Source organism: Peromyscus leucopus, chromosome 1 (assembly GCF_004664715.2).
Source record: "Peromyscus leucopus breed LL Stock chromosome 1, UCI_PerLeu_2.1, whole genome shotgun sequence".
NCBI lineage: Eukaryota > Metazoa > Chordata > Mammalia > Rodentia > Cricetidae > Peromyscus > Peromyscus leucopus.
The window spans coordinates 92,692,590-92,717,553 of NC_051063.1; the positions used below are offsets into that span (position 1 = coordinate 92,692,590).

General features: G+C 47.2%; 1 protein-coding gene across 1 annotated transcript in view; it reads right to left on the reverse strand.

The window, feature by feature from the left end:
- Positions 1 to 24,964, reverse strand: part of Micalcl (MICAL C-terminal like) — a 61,760-nt gene continuing 36,796 nt past the window's right edge. Inside the window, 6 exon segments of the mRNA XM_028875854.2 lie at positions 1 to 865; positions 3,000 to 3,073; positions 6,542 to 6,641; positions 15,248 to 15,341; positions 17,911 to 17,991; positions 21,331 to 21,431. Coding sequence (XP_028731687.1) covers positions 681 to 865; positions 3,000 to 3,073; positions 6,542 to 6,641; positions 15,248 to 15,341; positions 17,911 to 17,991; positions 21,331 to 21,431 — 635 coding nt within the window. The 3' untranslated portion in view covers positions 1 to 680.

Sequence of the window (24,964 nt, forward strand, 5' to 3'; positions counted from 1 at the left end):
TATGAGTTATTGGCTTTATTTAATCAGTAATCTCAGGGTTTCTCTGCTTTCTCTGGAAACACAATTTAAATATTAAGCTAATCTTTAAACTGCCGCTGCCGCGTCCTGACATTTGGAAACTGGTCAGCCGTGCAAAAAAGACAAATATGGGCGTATTAATGAAAAGGCATTTCTTAAAAGTCTTAAAACATGTAACTCAATGAATTATAAAGAAAAATGACAAAGGCGGCAGGGAGGTCAAGCCTGTGTGACTTTCCAGGGAGCAAACAATGCTGGTCGTCTGCCAAGATCACCTCCACTCTCAGGAGGACTGGCCCGGGTGCACTGCCAAGTTCAAGGGACTTGGTCATTTTTTCATTAAAGACTTAGGGAAAAAATCTTGGGAAGTCATAACAGATAGAAGACCTATCAGAGATGTTTGTTTTTTGAGACAGGGTCTCCTTGAATAACGCAGGCTGTCCTGGAACTCACAGCAATTCTCCTGTCTCAGCTTTCCTCAGCAGGGATTACAGACATGAACTACCATATGGAGCTCATATGAGAGGCATTTAATTTTTTTCTTCTTTCTTTTGTTTTCTTTCCTTTTTCTTTCTTTCTTTAAGCAGTAAGGCCTAAATTCAGTGCTTGGGTGAGAAAGTGTGGTGTTCTTGGCTCTCTGGCTCCAGTGGGGGAAGGGCACCTCAAGTCCTGCTGAGCTGACAGCCTCTGGAGAGAACAAAGTTTTCAAAGTGTTGGTCTTGGGTTCTTTCTTTGACCCGCTGTTCCTCCAGGGAGTCCACAAGCTTGTTTCTTTGCTCAATCACCTGCATCATCTCCTCGAATATTTCTTGCTCCTCCTTTAGATCACTCTCATCTTTCTGGCCCTCTAAAGAAAAGAAGAAGAAAAAAAAAATCAGTGCCCGGGTAAGATTGGGGCCAGGGGAATTCTTAGCGTGGGAGTTCATAGTTGTTCTGGGCTTGTTATGTCCTATGCTTACAAGGAAGTGAACTTAACACCAGGAACTGCCCTTAAAGCCACAGAGGAGAGAGGTGAGTGCTTTGTGCAGGAGTCGGCTTGGATTTCACATGTGTGCATTCGTGTGTGTGTGTGTGTGTGTGTGTGTGTGTGTGTGTGTGTGTGTCTATGTTTGTGCATATGTGTGTTCACACATGTGTGCACATGTGTATGTGTGTGTTTTTGCATGTGTGTGTATTTGAGTGTGTAGTAGGAAGGGCTCTTGAGAGAGAAGTTAATGCACCTACGCCTGTCAAGCCTCTTCCCCTCCTGATTCTCCTGCCTCTGTGTCCAAAGTCCTGGGATTCTAGGCATGCACCACCATGGCATGTGTGTGGAGGTCTAAGGACAACTTTCAGGAGCTGGCTCTTGGGTTCCACCTTGTTCTAGGCAAGGTCCCTCTTGTTCTTTGCTGCTGGGATTACAGGCATGCGCCACTATGGCTGCCTTGTATACCTTTCTGAACAGTGTCATATGATGCAGCCCTATAGGGTTTCATAGGCACAGAAATAGCTCAGCAGAGAAAGGTTCTTACTATCAAGTCCAATGACCTTAACTCAATTCCTAGGACGCACATAGTGGAGGGAGAGGACCAGCCCCTACAAACTCTCCTCTGACCTCCATATATGTGTTGTGGCATGTGTGTCCCCCACCCCCACACATAGATAAATAAAAGTGTAGTGTTGTTTTAAAAAAAAATACATAGTCTGAGCCAGGTATGGTGGCGCTTACCTGTCATCCCAGTACTTGAGAGGCTGAGGAAGGCTGCAATTTAAGGCCAGCCTCAGCTACAGAGGGAGACCTTGAATTTGACACAGAGAGGCGGGGGAGAGGGGAAGAGGAGGAGGAGGAGGAGAAGGAGGAGAGAGAGAGAAGAAGAAGAAGAAGAAGAAGAAGAAGAAGAAGAAGAAGAAGAAGAAGAAGAAGAAGAAGAAGAAGAAGAAGAAGAAGAAAGCTTATAAATTGCTTCCATGGGTGGGAGATGAGTTTGTGATCTCCTGCTAAATTGGAGCCCAGCTCTCACCTTGAGCTCACTATTTCTGTTCACCGTGACTTGAGCAGGGGATATTATTACCGTTTCTAGTGCCCAGCAGAGCCAGCCTGGCTTCTCTGGGGCCCCCAATAACTTTTACAGTCCTCATGTATTGTGATGACTGATCTGGCTATCAGTCTCCCCATTGAGATCACTAACTCCCAGTGGGGAGGGGCTGGTCTTTGCCATGTGCCAAACGTGTTCCACCTCTTGGATAAATGTTTGCTAAGTGAATGGATAACTAAGTAAATACATGGATACCATGGTATTTGCCGGGCATGGTGGTGTACATGCCTGGAACCCCAGCACGTGAGAAGGTGAGCGGCATAATTTTAATAGGAAAATCTCCCCTACAGGCTCATGAGTTTCAACACTTGGTCCCTACCTGGTAGCAGGAAGCAGAGATAGGACAGAAAGCAGAGCAAGACTATAAACCTCACCCCTCCCCTGACAGTGACCCAGTTCCTCCCGTGAGCCCCCCCCCCGAAAGATCAGAAAACCTTCCAAAGCAACACCACCACAGACCTGCCAGACACCATGCCTTCCAGCCATGGTGGCTGTGCCCCTTCAAACTGTGAGACAAAACAAACCTCTTCCAGGTTTTGGTCACAGCCATGAGAAAAGTAGTAACTATACAGAGGCAGGAAGACTAGATGTTCAAGGCCAGCCTGAGCTACATAACAAGACTCCACCTTAATAAAAATACATTTAAAAATTAAATAAATTGCTTTATTTCTATCAACACATGGGATGAGATAAATGTGGCCCTCACAACTGAGTGATACCAACTGGAGACCTGCTGGGCTTGACCTCTGGGGAAGTCAAGGCACAGCCTGGCTTTGTGCTCTGTTTCTCAGGATGGTGGCTGCGCATGTGGGATGGGCTCTCTACTCATATCTGTAGCATGCCTTGCTCAAATGTCCTGGGGTGTGTGTGTCTTCAGCAGGGGTCCCAGACATGTGCCATACTCACCATCCTTGAGCATTTTCTCCCGTAGTTTCTGCTCCAGTCTGCTCTGGTGATCTTCTAGTTCTAACTCTTGGGCCCTGAGTACAGGAAAATGTTACAGCCATTAGTAGGGGAATATGTGGAAACATGAATGGGGACACTTATAGACGGTGGCTGGCATAGTCTTTTTCCCCATTAAAAATGGCATCTTCTAATATCTCTACACAGGAGGCATTGCCACTGCTGGGGCCACTAGAGATGCCTAGAAAGATGACTGAGATGACTAGATTTGAGAGATGAGGAGACAGCGGAGGGGGTGATGATGAAGGCCACCAAGTTGTCCCTTAGGGTTTGCCTCTGTAGGGACCAGCAGAGCAGGGAGTGGAGCTGAGTCCTGGGGACTTGACTTTTCAGAGCCTGGTGATGTCCCAGGCATTCCTCTCTGTGTGGCTCCCCAGATGCTTGCCCATGCATTGTTGGGGGGGGAACTCCCAAATGCCACTCTGGAGTTCATCAGAGAAATGAGGACCCAGACAGATGTGGTGATGTCAAGAGGAGATTCGATCCTTAAGAAAAGACTGCAGAGAAAGTCAAGGGGAGAGGGGAGAAGCACTGAATGGCCCCAAGGGTTGAAGGACACAGCAGGACATGCACCCCCACAGAAACCGCAGGACAGGGGTTTAGGGCCACTGCTTCTGGCCACAAAGAGTTCAAGGGTTGGGAATGGGCCCCTCTGTTCCTCCTGTTGGGACTTTCTCTTCTAGACCTGATCTGTAGTTGCTTGTGTAGCTGTGACAGTGTGGGGCCATTAGTTTTCCTATTTGTTTTGCTTCTTTGTTTTGGAGATGGGGTTTCATGTAGAGCAGGCTGGCCTCAGACTTGCAGTGTCCCTTGAACTCCCCGCTCCCCCCCCTCCCCCACCCCTGTACATGTGCCCTACCATGTGCTGGGATCGACCCAGGCCCTGCATCTCAAGCACTCTACCAGCCAAGCACTCCCCCCCTGTTCTCTTCTCTTTTTTTTCTTTCTTTTACTGACCTCGACCTCTGCAGGGGGGGGGGGGGGAGAGGGGGGGGGGGGGGGGGGGGGGCGTGGGGGTGCGGGGGGGCTGGGCGGAGTGGATGGCGTCCTCAAACATGAGACCTCTGATGCCATCTCACTTGATATTTTCTTTTAGTTTTCTTTTTTTTTTTTTTTTTTTTACAATCAACCGTAGCCAAGACTCTCCCCCTGCCCTGTCTCCTCTCTCTTTATCCTTCACAGATGTCTTCCTCAAGGAATCTTACCCACCACTCATTCTGTCTTAACTTTGCTTTCCAAAGGGTCTGACCTGACACACCAATCTAAGACACACCCCCCCCCTTGTTTATACAGGTTTTCCTCCAACCAAAACCTGCCCTCCAACATGCCTCTGCCCAGTGCACCCACCCCGGTTGTCCTATTCGACCTCTATGGAGGAGAAAGTCCTTGGCCAGTACTCTCTCTGGTGAAGCTGCTGGCTCTGGCCTGCAGCCACAGCTGGCCTCCCTCCTCCCCAAGACAGACTCTTGCATCTTTCATGAAACTCTTGACAGGCTTTCTTATTGACATGTGTTCACTGCTCTGCCCCGTGCCCACACCACCCCCAACCTCCAAAGTGCTGGGATTCTAGGCTTGCACCACCGTGCCTGGCTATGGCCTATTTCTACAGAAACTAACTGAGTTCCTGGTACAAAGAAGATGTTCTTGATACATTTCTGTTGAAAGGACTTTATAATTTAGAGCTAACTCCACTGCAGACTGTATGGCTGCATATAAGACAGATATGACACACATGTTATTTCATTCCTCTGAGGCTCCTTATACTCATCAACTGAAAAAAAAGAAAAAGTCCAGAAGCAATGCTTGCAAGAGAGGAGCCCCCTTTTCTCCATGCCTGGCATTCCCTTCCGTGTGGATGGAGAGCAGTGAGTGGAACTCCTGGCCGCCTTCTCCAACCCTCCCATCCCCACTCTCAGGTAGATTTTGGAAAAATAGATGAGGCACACTCATCTCACTGTCCTTCTCTCCCAGGCGCATCTATCCTCAGCAAGTGTGTGTTCTCAGGTACCCTAGGCCTTGCTATGGACCTTGGTAAGATGTCACAGTGCTGCTGGCTTCAGGCTGCTGGCTCCTTGTTGGTGGAAGGAGGGGCTGCCCTGTGTATCATAGGAAGAAAGCTTAGCATCCTTGGTCTGTAGTCACTAGCCTTTGGTCACAACCCCATGTGTGACAACCAAACGCATCTTCCTGGTCTATGCTAAATAACCTCTGGGTACATCACCCCCTCTCCACCCTTGAGACACAAGGTCTAGGATGAAGCCTTTCCCCTAAGGATCAAGTAGGTTCACTTTCTTTTTTCATGAGGTAGTAATATCAAATTCTGAGATTTGGCTAGTGTAGTGGGTTGAGTAGGAAAGATGTGTCCACATCCTAAGCTCCGGAAATAGTGAATGTGGTGATACTTTAAAAGAGGTCTTTGCAGACATGGTTAGGGACCTTAAGATGGCTACATTCTAGATTATATCAGTGAGCTGTCAGCCCAGTGAGAAGACTTTCAAAGAGTCAGACAAGGAGGAGACACGACACACAGGAAGGCCGTATGACACAGCCACCACCACCAAATGCCCGGAGCCACCGGAAGTAGAAGAGGCAAGGAAGGAGTCCCCGTGAAGAGTGTCTAGGAGAATGAGGCTCCCTCGACACCTTCATGTGGACTTCTGGCTTCCAGACTGAGGGAAATGTTTCTTTTGTTATGAGTCATCTACTTGTTAATAATTGGTCGGGAGTCCTGAACTAGTTTGTAAGCCGGCCTGGGTTCTCATCCTCAGCCATTAGTCACTATCAATAATAAAGGTAATATTTGGATGGTTTACCTATTTCTCACCTGGTTTAGAATCTGGGCAGGGAAGAGTGGACCCCCTCTAAAGCTCCCCAGATGACCACTCAGGGTTGGAGTGAAAATTAAACCAACGGCATACGGAAAACCCTCAGCATAACTCTAGAGCTTAGTGGTTTACCCTCAGTGCTTATTTTCTCTCTCTCCAGAGTGCTGGCGGGTACAGCGTCCTTTGTTTCAGAATCATGTGATGAATCAGAAGTCTTCGTTTTGGGCGTCTGACCAGGTCACTAGCCCTTTCTCCAAGAAGACACGCAGACAGATCCCAGACAGCCAGTGTCCAGCCCTTCTTTCGTTAAAGCCACCAGGAAGTGGCCAGGCAGATTTCCCATGATTCACACACAGGTCAAGCATGGCTTCCCCACGGATGGTGTGAGACCGGGGCCAGGAATGGGCCGACTGCCTTCTAGCTCCTGACCTGCTACTGAAATCTGTTTTAACCACTGAACTCCGAAGAAAGAGCGGACCACTAAAGAGTCTTTCCACTAATGCCAGCATGATATGCAAGACACAAAATACCAATTTGCCTCAATCACTGTTCCGTATGCACAAAGAAGAAAAGCTCTGGGACTCCTGCCAAGGACGGTGAGCCACCCGCTCCTGCCACCAGGCTGTTAGCACTCACTGTTATCTGTGTTGCCTTACTTACATGATCAGTAGCTCCGACTCATATCGCATTAATTTATTCTTCTCCAGAACCAGCTTAAACCATTCCTGCAAAAGCTGGGCTTCGTCCTGTGTCCCTGAATCTGCTTAAGAAATCAGTGGCAAATGGGTTAGATTGGCATTTCTCGCCCCATGATCAAACTGCTTCCGAGCCACTTTAGTGGGCCATGTTTGCGGCAAGCGGGGCTCGGCAGGAAGCAGCTCCTGGCACCCCGTGGATACCTCAAGGTCATGGGCATCACAAATGAAACCCACCTGTGCCTGCTCTGGGGGAGTACTCCTGGGCATGGTGGACATGACTACTTCAATTCCAAGGTCACATGACTGTGATGACTGATGTCCTACTACAAAGGACTCCTCTCCTGCCTACTTGTGTGTCCATAAAACTGTTGTATGTTTCTGCATCCAAGCAGCCCTAGCTGCCTGCCAGTGATCCTTTTCTCATCCCATCATCCCTCTGTAAATCAAACTCTCAGACAGAGTGCCCAGGTGGTGTGTGGTCCCTTCCCAGGGCAGGGATGCTCATACCACATTTGATCACAGGCAGGTGACTGGCATTTTGATTTTTTTTTCCTGAAGAAAAGCCAAATGATGAAAAAAAAAAAATAGAATTGCAATTGAGTCTCACAGGAGATAAATTTGTATTCCTATATTACTACAGCATAGGTACTGCCCTCTATTAAGCAGAGGCATATTCATGCACCATGTGTATGCTTAGTGCCCACGGAGGTTGGAAGAAGACAGCAGTTTCCCCAGGAACTGGTGTTACAGACAGATGTGAGCTGCCATGCGTGCTGGGGATCAAACCTGGGTCCTCTGGAAGAGCAGCCAGTGCTCTTAACCATTGAGCCCTCTCTCCAGCCCCTAATTCAAGATTGCAAAAGGCATTTTGTTCATTTGGTTTATACCAAAGTCAGGGATAAAGTGATATGTTGTTATCTATCTCAAGAAATTTGGAGAGTTCAGTGTGTCTATTAAACTGTAGTGTCTGATATCTTTGTGATCAGATTGACTCAAATCACAACAAAGTAACAAAGTAACTGGAAATACCGAGGAGACAGGGTGGGGAGGTGGGGGGAGCGTGACGGGACTCTGGCACCTTTGCCCCGTGATCTGGGGTTACAGACATCGTTACGAGCCCTGCCACTGGCCTTCAGATTCACCCACAAGGAACTCTGGCTTTCCACCGTAGTGATGGCAATGGTGCCCCATGTTTCGTTTAGGTGGTGAGTTCTTTTCTTAACCCAGTTCGAGACTTTGCGTGTATCTCATTCACTACCATCTTGTTAAGCTGAGTGTGGAGGGGCACACCTGATAGCCCGGCACTTGGGAGGCCGAGGCAGGAAAGATTGCCATGAATTCAAAGTCAACCTGGACTACATAGTAAGTTCCAGGCCAGTCTAAACTATGTAGCAAGAGCCTGTCTCAAAAAACTAACTAACCAATTAACTATAAATGAATTAAATTCCAACTTGTTTTCTGTTATAGGGAAATCTCTTGACTATTTTACCCAACTGACACATTCTTTTTTCTTTTTAAAAAAATGTCTCTGTGTGGGTGAGTACATGTGAGTGCGAGTGTCCTTGGGGTCCAAAAGAGTTCAGATTCCCTGTATTTGGAGTTATAAGTAGTTGTGAACTGCCTGATGTGGGTGTTGATAACTGAACTACTGCAAGCGCAGTATGTACTATTAACCCTTCTGTGGGGCACACACCCTCCCACACACAGACACACATAACACACTACACACACACATAGCACACACATACAACACACACACAGATACACACATACAACACACACAGACACACACATACAACACACACACAGACACACACATACAACACACACCCACACAACACATACACACACATACAACACACACCCATACAACACACACATTATACAACACACCATACACCACACACAATACACATACACACACAATGTACAACACACATACATACATATACCCACACAATTTAAAAATAGTAAATTCTTAAAAAAAAATCTAAATTCAAATCTCTTCCGTTTTATCATCTATCCAGAGATAACTTCTTCTAGATGTTTGTTTAATGTTTCTATATTAAGAACCGTTTTCCACGATAGAGAAAACAGAAAAGCTGCGAGTTGGAAATGCTGTCTTTCCTTATCGTCTAACGACACCATCTGCCACCAGCTCTGGGCTTCCCCTTCCTTGTCCCCAGTCCAAAAGAAACAGCTTTAAGGCACTATTTTGCTGTCTGTAGAGAAGCTTTTGCTTTTGTTTTTCAAATTCAGTCGCTCTGCTACACGGATCTGCGCAGTCTAGTTAGGTTTGTATCCTGTATGATCTATCCTTGCTTCTATCTTATGTGTCCTTCTGAAAATCTTGCTCATGATGGACTTCCCTAGGTGTCACAGTGACTTCCCCTGACACACGTGGAACAAACACAAGATGAACTGAGCCACTTCATTCTCCTTTATCAGTAGAGTAATTGGTGATTTGATTGGCTTTGGCTCGTTTTTTAAAGCCTTCTGTTCTTTAGTAGACAAAGTCCCTTTGGGGGAATCTGTAGATACAGCTTCATATAAAGGTTTACAGGTGTTATAGTTTGAACATAAAATGTCTCTCATAGGCTCACGTAGTTGAACATGTGGTCTTTAGCTGTTTTGAGAGGTTGTGGAACCTTTAGGAAGTCAAGCCTCACTGGAGGAAGTGAGTCACTGGGGGCAGGCCTTGAGGCTTTATAGCCTGGCTCCACTTCCCGTTCGCTCTTTGCTTCCTGAATGCAGATGCAATGTGAGCAGCCAGGCTTGTTCCTGCCTCCAAGCCTTTCCCGCCCTACCATCACCCCTTTCCCGCCTACCATCACCCCTTTCCCAACATCATGCTTTCCCCACCATGAGGCACTCAGTCCCTCTGAAAATACAAACCCTAAGTTAATTGTGTCAAGGTATTTTATCACAGCAACAGAGCAGTAACTAAGATACCAGGGATCCTGCCCTCTCAAAGTATCGAATCCAGATGGATCTTGCTTCCTTAGTTACGATAGTGCATCGAAGTATTTGTCTACAATTTCCACTTACTGATTGTCCTCTATCACATTCTGCCCCGGGGGCTCCTGTGAAGTTTGGAAAGCATTGCCTCTCCCTGCAGGTATAGTAGAATGGAAGAGCGTGGCCTGGGTCATTCAGGCCCGTGACATTCAAGTCACCTCATCTGTCTCTGTCTTGGTCTTCCCCAGGTTTAGAAATGAGGATGCTGCAGACAGTGCTACCTTAAGTTGGTTAGGGATGTTAAATGAAGGGATACACAGGAAATGCTCAACGCAGTGCTTTGTGCACAGTAACCCTTCTGTGAACTGTCCCCTTGCAATAGCCCTCAGTCATTCTTCCCATGCCTGGTTTCGGAAGGGTTAGTTTCTATTGTCTTTAAAACTCAGATTGGTGGTAAAAAAAAAAAAAAAAAAAAAACAACAACAACAACAATAACAACAACAAAACCCTTTGTCTTCTAACAACCTGAAACCACCACCACACCTCACGAATACTCGCCTCCCACTCAGACAATGGAAATGCCATCGGTGGAGTGGATCATCTACACAGATGTAAGTGTGTCGTGCCTAACCAGGCTCTTGACTTCCTCTCCTCTCCCATGGTTCTAGTGGCTGATGCTGTTACAGTCAAAGCCCTTCCTCCACAGGGCTGTGACTCCTCACCTAGGGCCAGGCTTCAGCTAGAGGGGTGTGTCTAAAGGCAAGGTGTCTTCTGGCCACGATCAGGACAGTGTAGTTATCTAACTCTTCCTCCTAGCCTCTCTGCTTGGGTCTACTGTCAAGGTTCTTGGCTCCTGAACTCTTATGGCTCTTCTTAGACACAGTGGAAGGATTCCCCTTGCCATGGTGAAATCAACACTCAGTGCCTGGACATGGTGGCACCCAAGCACTTGGGAGGTGGGAGCAAGACGATCAGAAGTTCAAGGCCAGCCCGGGGTACATGAGATTTTTGTCTCAAAAAACTAACCACACACACACACACACACACACACACACACACACACACACACACACCTTAAAAACAAACCTGGCCAGCTGGTGAGATGGTACATGCCCCAAGCCTGACAGCCTGAGCCATTGATCCTAAGAATCCATATGGTAGGAGAGAACCAGCTCCTGCAAGTTGCCCTCTGTGAGCTATGACCTGTGTGCCCATGCACACACATGATATTTATACATCAATGCAATCCAAATTTTCAGAATCTACATTGAAATTATTTTCCTCCTCTTTTTTCTTCTCCTTCTCTTCCTCCTCCTTCTTTGTGAGACAGGCTCACCATGCAACCCAGGCTGGCCTTGAACTTCTCATCCTTTGTCCCAGCCTCCTGAGAAGATTATAGGAAGAGCCACTAAGTTCGACTTCCTTCAAGATTCTTATATGGGCAAACATGTGAAATTTATGGACTGTACATATCTGTGGAGAAGAGAGTTATAGGTGAGTGCGAACGAATGGATGAACCAACGAACGATGCTAAGGAAAGATCGGCCCTCGCTGGGTTTCAGAAGGAGAGGGACTCAAAAGGAAAGAGAAGAATTCATCCCGCTGACATTCTAAGACGTGACAGACCCATTTATCAAGTGCGTCACTAAAATGTCTCATTTAGTGTGTGTGTGTGTGTGTGTGTGTGTGTGTGTGTGTGTGTGTGTGCATGTGTGACATCAGAGGGTGTGTGTGTGCATGTATGACGGGCAGAGGTTGACATAAAGCATCTTCTCACCTTTCCCACCTTCTTTTTAAGACAGGGTCTTTCACTGGGATGTGAGACACACTGACATGGCTGAACTGACCGGTTATCGAGCCCTAGGACCCTCTTGCCTCCACCTCCCCAGCACTGGGATGTGGCTGCCACACATACCAAGCTTTTTTTACCAAAGGTGTGGGGATTGAACTCTGGCCCTTGGGTTTGTGTGGCGAGCACTTTCCCGACTGAGCCATCCCCATAACCCCCCGTTTTATCATTTACTCTTTCATCTCTCTCTACCATCCCTAGGAGGAAGGTTTATCAGTCCCATTTTACAGATGGGAAAATTTGACAGAGCAGGAACTGCAGATGATGTAATGCTGGTGATGTAAGATTCATTCAAGAACACCTGACTCATTCCTGTGCTCTGTCCAGAATCCCTCACTGTCACTTGAGGCAGGAAATTAGCATTCCCCTGGGTTCCTCAGCAACAGACAAGATGAAAACCACAGGGTAGCAGCCAAACTACTTCCTTTCTTCCTGGCTGGGCTGGCCATTAAATCATTCTTAATGTATGTGCTGCTGCCCTCTGCTGGCAGCCTCCAGCATCTGCATGGTCTTCTCCATGCAGCATCTCCAAGGTGGGCTTCTAGGCAGCCAGATGAAGTGAGCAAGGCTATGAGGGAAGGACCTTGCTTGTCTACCTTCCCTGAAGAATAAACCTTTCATCCTTTGAAGCTTTTATTCTTTTGCCTTTGACTTCTCCTGTCTCCAGAGACGGAAAGAAAGCTCAGGACTCCACCAGACTACTTCATCTGCGTGGTAGTCTCCTGCCAGGGCATACTGTGATCCTAGCATTTAACATGATGCAATCCTAGCATTGTCTAGTGTCTCAACTAGACAAGTCCAAGCAGCTGACAGAGCCAGGTCTGGCTATTCATGGAGGGTGGTGGGACTCGGGGGTCCAGGTCACTGAGTATCCTGCTCCATTGGTGACTTAGGCACAGGGGACCACAGGGGTTCTCTGCTGCCTTTGCCAAAGATACCCACCACATGCACAGACATCCTGTGTGTCTTGGTTTGTCATTTGGGGTTGACGGTTAGCTCTCTGCTTTACTTTGTTTCCTTTTCCTGAACAAACTGGGGGGGGGACCCCATGCTGGGGTGTGGTGGGGGAACTCATTTCTGACTGTTGGAAAAAAAATTAAAAGAAAGCCAGAATTGTTGTTGGGACAATGAAGAGCTCATTTCACTCAGACATCAGGGCTCTTGGGCTGCACCCTCCACCCACACCCCTGCACAGTCCTCTAATTCAATGGGCCTAATGAATAACTCCCAGGCACAAAAGACCCTTTCAGGCTGTCCCCAGTCATTATGGAGGGGCCTCGCCTAACCGTCGCAGCCCACTCCTTGTTTGCAGGCTTGCCTCTAAATTTGGTTATTCACAACCTTGATAGCTCAATATTATTGCCTAACTGTGATCATTGTCTAATTATCCTAATAATACCTATTAAATAATTCTCATTAAATCACTTGAATGGGAGCAGCAGAGGCCAGCTCAAATACAACTTAACCCAATAAGCATTGGTCATTCGCTGAGCGGCAGGCAATCTCTTCAAGGGACTCCATAGACTATCGGAGCACAGGGAAATATGACCATTGCGCCAATGCGCATGTCTTCGTTTTGATGGCCTGGCTTGCGGATCCACTTGGTTTCCTCTGAGACTGCTCTCTGTGACTTGACTCTTTTTTGTCCCTATCCCTTCACTGATTTTCATCTGTCACCCTCACAAGAATATCAAAGGAGAAAAGGCGTAGGAACCTCACAGGGTAATTAGTTTACTGAGAGTAGAAAGGGAATGAACAGAATCCATCTTTTGGCTGGCCTGACTCACCTTTGACAACACCGATAGCTGGCCACATTTCTTTAGGTATGGCTCAAAATGGCTTCTTTCTCCTTACCGTTGGAGACTGGGGTAGATGTTCAGAACAAGCTTTAAACATTTGGGGTCTATAATTGAAGTTTCTAGCAGGAAAGCTTGCAGAGATAGGTATTTCCTTTAAAGCATCTCATGTAGACTGGAGTGTTTTGTAGAATATGGGTAGTGTTTGTTGACTGTCTCTGTGTAGGAGAGACTTGGGTAGATGGTGGCACTTGAATTCTCAAAATGGCCTAGTGCTGTGGGGTGAGCTCACTTTTCAGCTAAGGAATCTGAGAGGTCGAGTGAGTGATTTTCCTAGGACTATCCCCTCCCAAACAGGTGATATGTTTTGTTTGTTTGCAGTGCTGGGTCTCAAACCCATGACCTCATGAAGCATCCCAGGCAAGCGCTACAACCAGCTGAGTCAATTCCCGTCACTGCTCACTCTGCATGATGGGAAACAAATTTAAATACAGAGTTCCTGTGTGTGTGTGTGTGTGTGTGTGTGTGTGTGTGTGTGTGTGTAGGCCAGAGGGCAGCATAGGACCTCATTTCTCAGGTGCTGTCTACCTTGGCTTTTGAGCCTGGAGATGGACAGCTAGGCTTGGCTGGCTGGTCAGCAATCCCCCAGGGATCTGTTTGTCTCCATTTCCCTAAGTCTGAGGTGACAAGTGTGAACCGCCATACCTGCTGAGTTCTGGGGACCAGACTCAGGCTTTCATACCTGCACCATGAGCACTTTACCAGCTGGGCTACCTCCCCGGGCCAGCATAGGTTCCGTGACATCTGTAAGTCACAGAGCTCACCGTGTCCCCCATCAGCAATGTGTCAGGGACAGCACATATGACACACTCCCTTTGCTGGCTTATTCTTTTCATGCCCAGAGTTCTCACTACAACAAGAGGTTCCTAGAGATGAATACTAGAGCCTCCTTGATTGGGATATTATTACACGAAACACCAAACAAGGGCAGTTCCCTCCCCCAGAATTCTTAAGTGTGACTGGAAAGACTCCGTTCAAGCAGCCGGAGCAGTCATTAATGTAGGAAAAGCGGTCTGCTCCAGTCTAGCCCATGCAGACGCTCTGCACAAGGAATTCCACAGTGGGGGCCAATAAGAAAAGGAACATATGGTGTGGCACTATAAGCCCTGGCCTAAGGCTCTTTTGAGAAATTGGGGTGTGTGTGTGTGCGCGCGCGCGAATGCACGTGGAGGTCAGAAGTTGATGGTGTTTCTCTTCCTCAGTCACTTTCCACTTTATTTTTTGAGACAAGATCTCTCACTGAACCTTAGAGCTTTTTTTTTTTTTTTTTTTTTTTTTTTTTTTTTTTTTTTTTAAGTTAGACTGGTTGGCTGGCCAGTCCCTGGCATCATTCTGTCTAGCCTCTTCAGAATTAGAATTATAGATATGTGCTGCTATGCCCAGATTTTCACATGGGTGCTAGGGATTTGAACTCAGGTCCTCACACTTGCGCAGCATGCACTTTACCCATTAAGCCACCCATAGAAACCAGGATTTGAACTTGGGGCTTTCCTTCTTAGTCAATATTGCTTGAACATTAGAATATTCCTCCTGGATTCTTCTTAACTTCTGAATTTCAAAGATTATTCACACAGAGAGAAAGCCACAGAGGATGTCCATAGGAATTTCAGATGAGACCAGCAGCTTCATGTTTAAAGCGTGGGGCATGAGGCCAGAGAGCTGACTCATCAGTTAAGAGCACTTGCTGCTCCTTCAGAGGACAAGGGTTCGATTTCTAGCATCCACAGGGCAGCTAACAGCTATCTGTAGTTCCAGTTTCGGGGAATCTGAGGCCCTCTTCTGGCCTCTGTGGACATTGCACTCAATGGTGCACAGACATGTACACAGGCAAAACACACATAAAATAAGAGTAAATAAATTTTAAAAAAGCATAAGGCAGTGGACTTAGTCTGTGTTGACCTGTGCCCTGAGGTGATGAGTGCCCTCCCAACCCTGCAAGGCCAACGCCACTCTCATACTCTAGACCCCAGACCTCCACCCTCAGCTGCCGACCTGCCCTCTGTACCTGCTTCTCCTCTCAGAACCTTCTCCAGCTTCACACCCCGGATCTCCGAGGTCCTCTGCTGCTCTTCCACCTCCTCTAGCTGTCTCTGGATGGCCTGCAAGACCAAGAGGGCATGCCATTAGAGGGCGCTGTGTATGTGGAAGCACAAGATGGGGCTGAGCCTGCTACTAGCTGTCACCATTTCATTGCCCCAATTCACTCAGCAGAGACGGTGAAGCTCCCCAGCTCTGGACCTTATTGCTTTAGTCCTTACGATGAGCCACAGAGCACAGCATCTGTACATGTGTAGTTGACATCCATATAGGAGTAAAACTACCCTCTGACAAGGCCCACCACACTGGAGTCCTGGGAGAGAGGCTCCTGGGCTGGCCAGGGGATCCTCATGAGTCCTGGACTGTGACCATGGGCTCAATGACCAGGGCTGTCTCTCAGCACAGGCTAGCGGTGTTTAGATTCTGTTTTGCAGGAATGAGCAGCTGGCACCTCCTGAGAGGGAGACCTGGTCCTGCCCATGGGGACCAGTGTTCCTTTTTGAGTCATCCTGCATCCCACCTTAGCTACAAATGCTCCAGTCCTGCACCCCTGCTTCAGGCCCAAGGTGCTGCCACGGCAGAAGAGTCTGTGGATCTGTTATTATCCAGTTATGAAGGGGACACCAGGTGCTGAACCCGTAAGGTTCACCACTCACACTCCGTGGACCCCCTTAGCACTTGCTCAGTTTGGAGTTATGCTTGGGTTTGAGTGGGCACATTTACGTTCCCTGCAAGCTGCTACTCTCTTGGAGTCTCTTAGGAAGGAAAGCTGAGCAAGGTCATTTTTTTTCTAAGCTTTGTTCACCTCCATCAACGTTCCCTGATGTCAAGCACTGGGGAACCGGGAGGCAGGACAGTCCTTACACACTGCCGAACAGGAACAGTAGAGAACCGTGAACCATCTGGGCAGGTGATGCATCTGTCTGCTCCCCTCTCCCCATCACGCCCATCCTTCTAAATCTCCCCTGGAATCACAGGTGCAATGGTCAAGGCATCCCCAGCACCAAGAGACCCAAACAGGGACATGAGCAGTCACCTCGCTCTTCTTGAGTATTCAAGCCAACAACATAACTTAGATGGGAATTCTGCTGCTGACTGCTTGCAATTTCATGCCCTCTGCTCTGCTGCTTTTGAAAGAGGGTTGTGTCCTTGATAAAGCCATCTATCTCTTCTTGCAGGTAAGGCCCTGGACTGCTAAGGAAGGGGGGCAGTTAGGTGACTTTATAACTGATGGTTGTGTGGTTACAGCTCTGAAGTTGTTCTGGAATAAAATGAATTGCCCCTAAATTCATAGGTTGAGACCCTAACTCCCAGGGTGACTGTATTAGAGACAAGTGTTTTAGGAGACCACTGTTTTAGATGCAGCCCTGATCTAACGGGCCTCCTACCTGTATGAGTAGAGGAAGTTCTTCCTCCCCCTCCTCCCCCTCCCCTCTCCTCACACTTCAAAAAGACCCTGTGAGGGTGCAGTGGGAAGGTGCTGTCTCTCAGCCAGGAACAGAGGCCTTGGCGGACTCTCAGTCTGACGCACCTTGATCTTGGTTCTTCAGCCTCCAGAAAAGAAATATCTGTTGTTTGAGCCACCCAGACTGTGGTCTGTGGCTGTGGAAGCCCGAGCGGGTAAACAACATGCTCATTCACCAAAGGGCCACTTCCCAGCCAAGGGTGCCACCATACATAGGCAGTGAAGCCTTTAGAAGGTGGGCCTCACAGGAAGAAGCTGTGTCACCGTGAGTGTGCCCTTGAAGGGCATGCGAGGAACTCTTCTCTCTCTCGCTGCCTCTGCTTCTGGAGCCATGAAGTAAACAGTTGCCTCCACTCTCTCTACACTCCCTGCCATGATATGCTGCCTCCCCACAGGCCCAAAGCAACGGGGCCAACTGACCATGGACTAGCAGGACTGGCCCTATAAATCCAAACAAACCTTTCCTTTCCCAAAGTTAATGGTCTTGGGCATTTTGTTACAGCAGCAGAGAGCTGACTAGTGCACAAGACTGCATGGCCATATAAAGGATTCAGTGGTGAAAGTCATAGAATGCTACGTGCATTAACGGGCATGATTGTTCTAAGTTCTCATGCACTAAAGTCCGACTGTTCTTCAAGACTAGGCTTGGAGAGGGACAACGTTTATGCCACCTGCTTCATTTTGTTCATCTTCATTTGACAGAGACAGAGCAGCTTGGGCACCAATGCTTGCAGTAAATCATCAGGTTAGGAAGTGTGAGGTACTTATACTTCCAACTAATCCTAACATGGAGTCAGAGCCCAGTAGCTACCAGTGTAGTAGAGATTCAGTCATGGAGTTGCTGGATGACTTCTGTCCTTACTGAGGGCACAGCCAAGGTCACTGCTTTGGGGGAGTAAGGGCTTATAATAGCCAAAGCCACATGCCAGCCTCATTTTGCAGGGCACAAACCTGAGCCTAGAAAGGTGACTGGGTTGGGAATAGTTTAACCTCCCGAGCTCCTCACCCAAGAGTCCTACTTGGGATTGGGCAGGACCCTCAGAATGGCCTGGTTCTCAGAGGAGGGAGGCAGGCCTTTCCCTGGTCCATCTCCACAAGTACAGATTGACTCCTGAAGGATTTCCCACCATGCCCTGGGCACACCCTTCACATGTTTGCTTCCTGACCTGAGCCTTATGAAGTCTTTTCAATTCTTCTTGCTTAACCAACTGCTTCTCCAGCTTCCTTCTTCTTCTGGGTATCTTCTCCTATACAAACCCATGGAGAAGAAAAAGCCAAGACTAAGAAAAAGGGTTAAAGTTTACAAAACCTCACCATTGCCTTCTGCCCTCTCCATGCACGGCTCCAAGCCACTGCTGGGCTTCTAGCATAATGATATCCAACAGAACTTTCTACAATGATGACAATGACTTCTATTTGCACTATGTGAAATATGAATGCCACTATCCACATGTGGCATGGAATTGAGCTGTGAATAAAAAAAATGAAGTTAAAATTTCATTTAACTTCATCACCACCACCATCACCACCACCACCACCATCATCATCATCAGTAGCAGCAGCAGCAGCAGTATTATCCTTATTATTTTGAGACAGGGTCTCACAGTATAGCCCTGACTGGCCTAGAACTTGCTACAAGGACCAGGATGTCTTTGAACTCACAGAGATCCACCTGCCTTTGCCTCCCAAGTGCTCCATCTCAGGGATGGAATTTCTTCTTCTAGAATTTTTAGAATCCTAAGATCTTTGGGAGGAAATCTTGGCTTTTATATCTCAGCCCAGATCCATCATTGTTCCTGGAGATGACCCCCAGGTAGACTGCTCGGGTTCTGGCTTTAGCGTGAGGACCTTCTGATAATCAGTGAGAGGTGCATCCTGCCCAGAGATGATCTCACTCAGCTCACACTGAGACCTGGGTTGTTTATTTCATAAGCATCTCAGGAGCACCCATCACATGAACCCACATTACAAATCCTGGCATCTTTAGAGTGTTGTGTGCCAGACAATGAACTAATTACTTCCTGGTGTCTCCTCTGTTTCCCAGGTTGTATGTCTCTACAAATACGGACAACATAATTCAGAAAGACAACCTGCCCAGATTGACACAATTAGTAACAAGGCACAGGTGAACATCTTCAGTACGCTTGGTTTCCCATAGGCAATGCTGCCTTTCCTTTTGCAAGGCACTAGGTGATCAAGGACCCCTGCTCTGGGGTAGGACCTATAGCAGTGGCATTTTCCTCTAAATGGAGACAAGTGAATCCAGATTCTGTGTTCTGGTTAGTTTTTTTGTCAACTTGACACAAGCTGGGTTATCTGGGAAGAAGAGATCTCAATTGAGGAAATGCCTCCTTCAGATGCCCTGTACGTAAGTGTGTAGGGCATTTTCTTGACTGATGATTGATATGGGCCCAGCTCACTGTGGGTAGTGCTGCTCCTGGGCAGTCGGTCCAGCCTAATCAAGCCGTGGAGAGCAAGCCAGCAAGCAGCATTCCTCCATGGCCTCACGCAATTGGTTCCTACCTACATGTGCTGCCTTTAGCCCTTGTCCTGACTTCCCTTCGTGATGGGCTGTAAGCTCCATGCTGAAATAAACCTTTTCCTCCCCAAGTTGTTTTTGATCATGGTGTTCATCACAGCAGCAGAAAGCAAAGGACGAGAACATCTGGAGAAGGGTAGACCACAACACTGCCATGCAGTCTTCCCGAAGCATAGCCCTCCCGACAGGGTTCAGAGTGCAGCTCGGTGGCAGAGTGCTTGCTGAGCATGTGTGAGGTCCTGGGTTTGATTCTCAGTGTGTACACACACACACACACACACACACATCTGTTCTTTTAGGAGTCAGTAGAACAGAGCACAAGGTTGGGGATAGAAGAAAGTAATTTGGTATCTTCTATTTAAAACATAGTCTAGCAATGCTCAGCCTCTCTTATACATGGGCTCTTTATTCTTTTCACAGCAATGGTGATGTTGTAGAGAGTCAAGGAGAGAATCTAAGGGTGGCCAAGAAAAGAGCCAGTGCAGGAGCAGGGAAGAACCAAGGTTCAGCTGCCACAAGTCCCCTGCCTCAGACATCCTGCCTTCAGCTTCCTGTGCAGAGGTTCATCTGAGCAGGCTCTGTTGTGACCAGGTGGGGACATACCTGAATGTAACCAAAGAAACAGAGAACCCAGAGGCCATACTGCCTCCTTCCCACTAGAAGGCCTCCTGGAGGGGTGGGGTCCACTAGGAGTCGCATGGTACGCTTTACCACCTAGCTCTCTGAAGTGATGACTAGCCGTGTGCTAGGCCAGCAAGATGACACAGAGCTGGTTGTGAGGTTTATCTGGGATATTATGGTCTTGCTACTTCCACATGCCGGTGCTAACCTATTCCTTCTCCATGAGTGTTAAGAAGATGGAATCTGGGATCTGTCTCATTCCAGTGGAGAGTTAACTTAGAGTCATTTGAGGGGATGAGGGGCAATAAGGAACCCCCAGAAATCAATGTAACATAATTCACATACAGTTAACTTCTGGTGAGGATTGAAGTTAACTTGAGAAGCTCACAATTTAAAAAAGAAAATTTCCTACCCCACCCCCACTGTGTGTGCACCCCACCCCCTCCACTGTGTGTGTGTGTGTGTGTGTGTGTGTGTGTGTGTGTGTGTGTTCGAGCACTCGCTTGCCCTAGGGAGTTGGAATCCCCCTTTGTGACTTGAACTGAAGCCAAAGCTTCCCTTGCTAGATATGGAAAAGTCGAGTGTGAGTGAATAAATTTGGTTCTCTTCTTCCCGCCACTAGATCTTCTCAGCTGCAAAAATATAAACAGTACAGAGCAGTGCACCCTTCCTCTGCCTACCCCAGAGGCATGTGAGGACCAGCCATTCAGCATCCCACCTCCTGAGTCCTGGGGGACGAGCTTCAGTCCCAAGCTTCGAGAAAACAGCAGTGAGGTTGGGTGGCCAACGTTTGTCTCCGTGTATGCGATCTATAGACACATCTACAGGCATGCCACACTGTGTTTTCTCTGCATTCGTAGGAGAGATCTGGAACAGGGCTCTCTGGACATTAACATTCACTAAGAAGGGGGCTGGTTGCCTTCCCAGTGGCATGCAGGTTGTTCCTCTGACAGTAAGTGCCTGGGTGCATCTGCGTCTCTGTGCACCTGCAGGGTTCATTACATAGCTCTGATTAGAATAAACATAACATTTTCTGTGCAATCTGCCTCTAGTGCTTCTTAAATGAAGTTGTGCTTCCCCTGGGGAAATACACATCTGCTTGTTGAGATTTTTCAATGGTTTGCTTATTGGACCACATATTAAACCCACTTTAAGAACCGCACTCGCCAAATGGTTTCAAGTCAGTATGTCTTCTTTTCTCCTTCCTCCATTTGAGACGCTGAGGTTTTCTTTTTTTTTTCCTTTTTTTTTTTTTAAAGAAGACAGATTGGGGTGTTCCAGATAAAAAGAAGGGTGGTTTTCTGTTGCAATGTGGCCTGACCCTCATGAGCAGCCTTGCAGCTGGAGCCCACATTGGCTCTGAAACCTGGATGGGAAACGAGCCCCAGTCAGCCAAGGCATTGTATGCTGTTCCAAGTGATGTTACCTTTGACCTGGAGGAAAGCCGGGAGTCAAAGTCTTCATCTGCCGAGGAGGAGGTGGCCGAAGAGGGAGAAGAGGTGGCCTCTGTCACTGGTGCTCCAAGGCCTGAAACAAGAACCAGAGAACTCACCAAACTGTGGACTTCTCTTCCTGCTCCATGCCTCCCAGCTGCCTCCCTCCCCCATCACCCCATTTGCTTCCTCCTGCCCACCCCTCACTGCACCTGCCAGGAGCTTGGGAAAGCAGTACCTCAGGGCCACTGAAAAGTTGGCCCTCCACGTTAATTACATTTCTGGATCCCTGCCAAGAGCTCTGCCGCTCTCTTCTCACATTCAAAACAAAACAAAACAAAACAAGGTATTATGCAGAAATCAAGGAAGTCCTTAAACACCCTTTACAGGGCAGGATCCTTGCTTACAATGCTTTTGGATCAAAAATCTATTATGAAAATGCATATCTGAAGTTAGCTGAGTTACCTAAACTGCTTGGGTAAGGTTCGTTCTACAGAGTAATTGAATGCAAAGAAGAAAAAAAAAAGTCAGAGCCAGCTCTTAAACAAATCGCCCTTCTGCGGCTCGCAGCATCTGGCACCCATTTTTACTACACGACATCTGCTCAGTGTAAAAGAGCTGGCGTCAGAATGTCTGGTCATAGAAAAAAAAAATCCCAAATGTAATCAGAAGCAAAAGGACTCTAAGCCTAAGGATTTTATCACATAGCCTCATGCAACATAAATATTTCATTAATTATGGCTAAACAAATGCCACTTTTATTTTCCCAACTTGCAGATATTATCACATCATGGAAGGGATGATTCAAATGCCAGGAAAAAAGCAGTTTAAGATAGGGATGGCCCAACAAAGCAGGGCCCACGGGGAAGCTAAAGCTGAGGGGCCATGCCAGACTCCAAACATGAACTGGATGGCTGAGGACTGTAATGTGCCCATGTTGACCAAACACCTTTTTGTGATTTGGCTGAGGACCAGGTGTGACGGGGCTTCCAGGTGTTACAGGAGACTTTCATTTTCCCCAGCAAAAACATCTGCCCTTGCACGTACACCTGATGAAGTCTCTGCCAATACCAGGATTAACCCATGCTGGTCTCTGCACTGCAGAACCTACTAGAATTCAGTGATGGCAAACGGACTCCACAGTGGCAGCTTGTGTCTGCAGAGAACGATGGAGTGGGTGGAGAGAAAGGAGGGAAGTAATTCCAAGTCAGCTAACATCCTCTCCAGCCTCCCTATAATTTTCAACTATTCACCCCAGTGGGAGCAGCCAAGTGTTACAAAATAAGGGTAATTTTAACCTCCAGCAACACATTTACATACGCTCTTATTCAGAGCAAAATAATACAAAACATGCATATAACAACCCAGCCTCTCTGGGGAGGGAGTTTGCTGTTTTCCACTTTAATTTGCCAGATGGGAAAGCTCAGGTAAAGATAGAATCAGAGAGTGGCATCGTCGTAGGAGAAGGCTGTGTTCTCTTTGGGCAGAGACTGCATCCTGTTTCAGCCACTAAATTACCATCGAGGGATCGAGCCACTGAGTGCTGAGGATAGAAGCTGGAGGGACCAACTTTATACCCTTGAGTTCTACTGTCATGGTTCCTACGTGCAGAATTGCTTGTGGATGAGCAAACAAAGTCCCTGGCAGTATCTGGTATATGAGAAGTAGCTATCGGGAATGTTTAGACTTGTTTTATTCACTACTTTTCTCATTGCTGTGACCAAACATGTGATATGGAGCAACTTGAGGGCTGAGGATGCAGCTCAGCTGATACATCACTTGTTTAGCGTGCAGGAGGCTCTGGGTTAGATTCCCAGCACTGCACTTGGGAGAAGGAGACAGGAGGACCAGAAGTTCAAGGCCATCTTCAGCTACATAGGGAGTTTGAAGCCAGCCTGAGCTAGAGACTGTCTCAAAAAGAGGTGAGTTGAGAGAAGGGAGCGTTATTTTGGCTCACAATTTGAGGACATAGTCCATCATAGAAGGAAGGTGTGCTGGCCGAAGGCTGCTCACTCACCTCTGAGTAGTGGGGAGCAGAGGGAGGTGAACGCTGCCATGCATTCCTCTTTATCCCCTTTGTAATCAGTCTGCTAGTCCAGCCCGTGACTAGTGCTCTCCACACTCAGGACAGGTCTTCACTCCTGTTACCCCTCTCTGAAAACACCTTGCAGAGGACCCAAAGGTGTGTCTCCTGGGTGGTTCCACACCCAGTCAAGTTGACAACGAACATTAACATCACAGCTGTCTTCACCATCTTCCTTGTTATCAATGACCCAGTTAACAAGGCTTTTCATGTTACTAAAACTGCCTAGTGGACCTTTATTTATGGAAGAAGTACAGCTATAAAGCTGAAACCTTTTCTAATTTCAAAAAGTCACTATTTTTGTAGCATTTCATTTGGAAACAGGAGTGAAATGGCTTCTAAGCATATGCATCTCCTTAGGTAAGAAGGGCGATTAGCAGTTTAATGCCACTGAGTCTCTCTGCTCCTCAGTGGAGCACCAACAATAGCGAAGGTCACTTTTCATTTGCAATTTTTAAGAACCTTGCAGCATTGCCCAACTACACTACGTTAGACTGACTGACTTTGGACCTGGTTTTCTACCAGAAAGCAGTAGAATTCAGGACACAGTGTATGAAGCATCTTTTTCCAGATATTAGCCAACAGGCAGTACAGAAAGATATAAAAGACAAGAGCCCATTTGGAAAGTCCTATGGCCATAGATGCTTCTGCCCTGAGGTCCTTTGCTGACCACAGTGCAGGCAGGAAAAACCCAAGCAGGGCAAAATGGGTTCACTGAGTTGAAAGGCAGTTCAGAGTTTGGCCAGGCAGAGGCAGCAGTAATGTGTAGGATGGAGCCCTGGAGAGGAGGGAATGCTGGGAAAAAAGAATGTTAGAAACCAGCATAGAAGTCCATGTGCATCCACTGCTTAACAGGAATCCAATGCTACATCAAAAGAAACTACCTGTTAGGCATATAACTGCGGAGAAGTTGCAGGCTCAACAGTCTCTACAGCAGTGGTTCTCAACCTTCCTGATGCTGTGACCCTTCACTACAGTTCCATAAAATTATTTTCATTGCTACTTCATAACTGTAATTTTACTACTGTTATTAATCGTAATGTAATATTTTGGGAGCTAGAGGTTTGTCAAAGGGGTTGTGACCCACAGGTTGAGAACCACTGCTCTAAAGCTTTCCTAGGTGGGAGATACTTGTCCCTAGTCTGAGTAGCACAGACACCTGGGGCATTATTGAGATCACAGGTAGTGAAGAGTAATGCTTATCATAGACACACCTAATAAGGGTAAAGACAAGCCTTGGAAGGAATAGAGTTAGACTACTGCTTATTAAACATTCTTCTTCTTCTTCTTTTTTTTTTTTTTTAAGATTTATTTATTTATTATGTATACAGCATGTATGATTGCAGGCCAGAAGAGGGCACCAGATCTCATTACAGATGGTTGTGAGCCACCATGTGGTTGCTGGGAATTGAACTCAGGACCTCTGGAAGAGCAGTCAGTGCTCTTAACCTCTGAGCCATGTCTCCAGCCCTAAACATTCTTTATTCCCCACTTAACATTAAAAAAATAAAATCCAATCACTAAAAAATAAAGTCCAATCACTT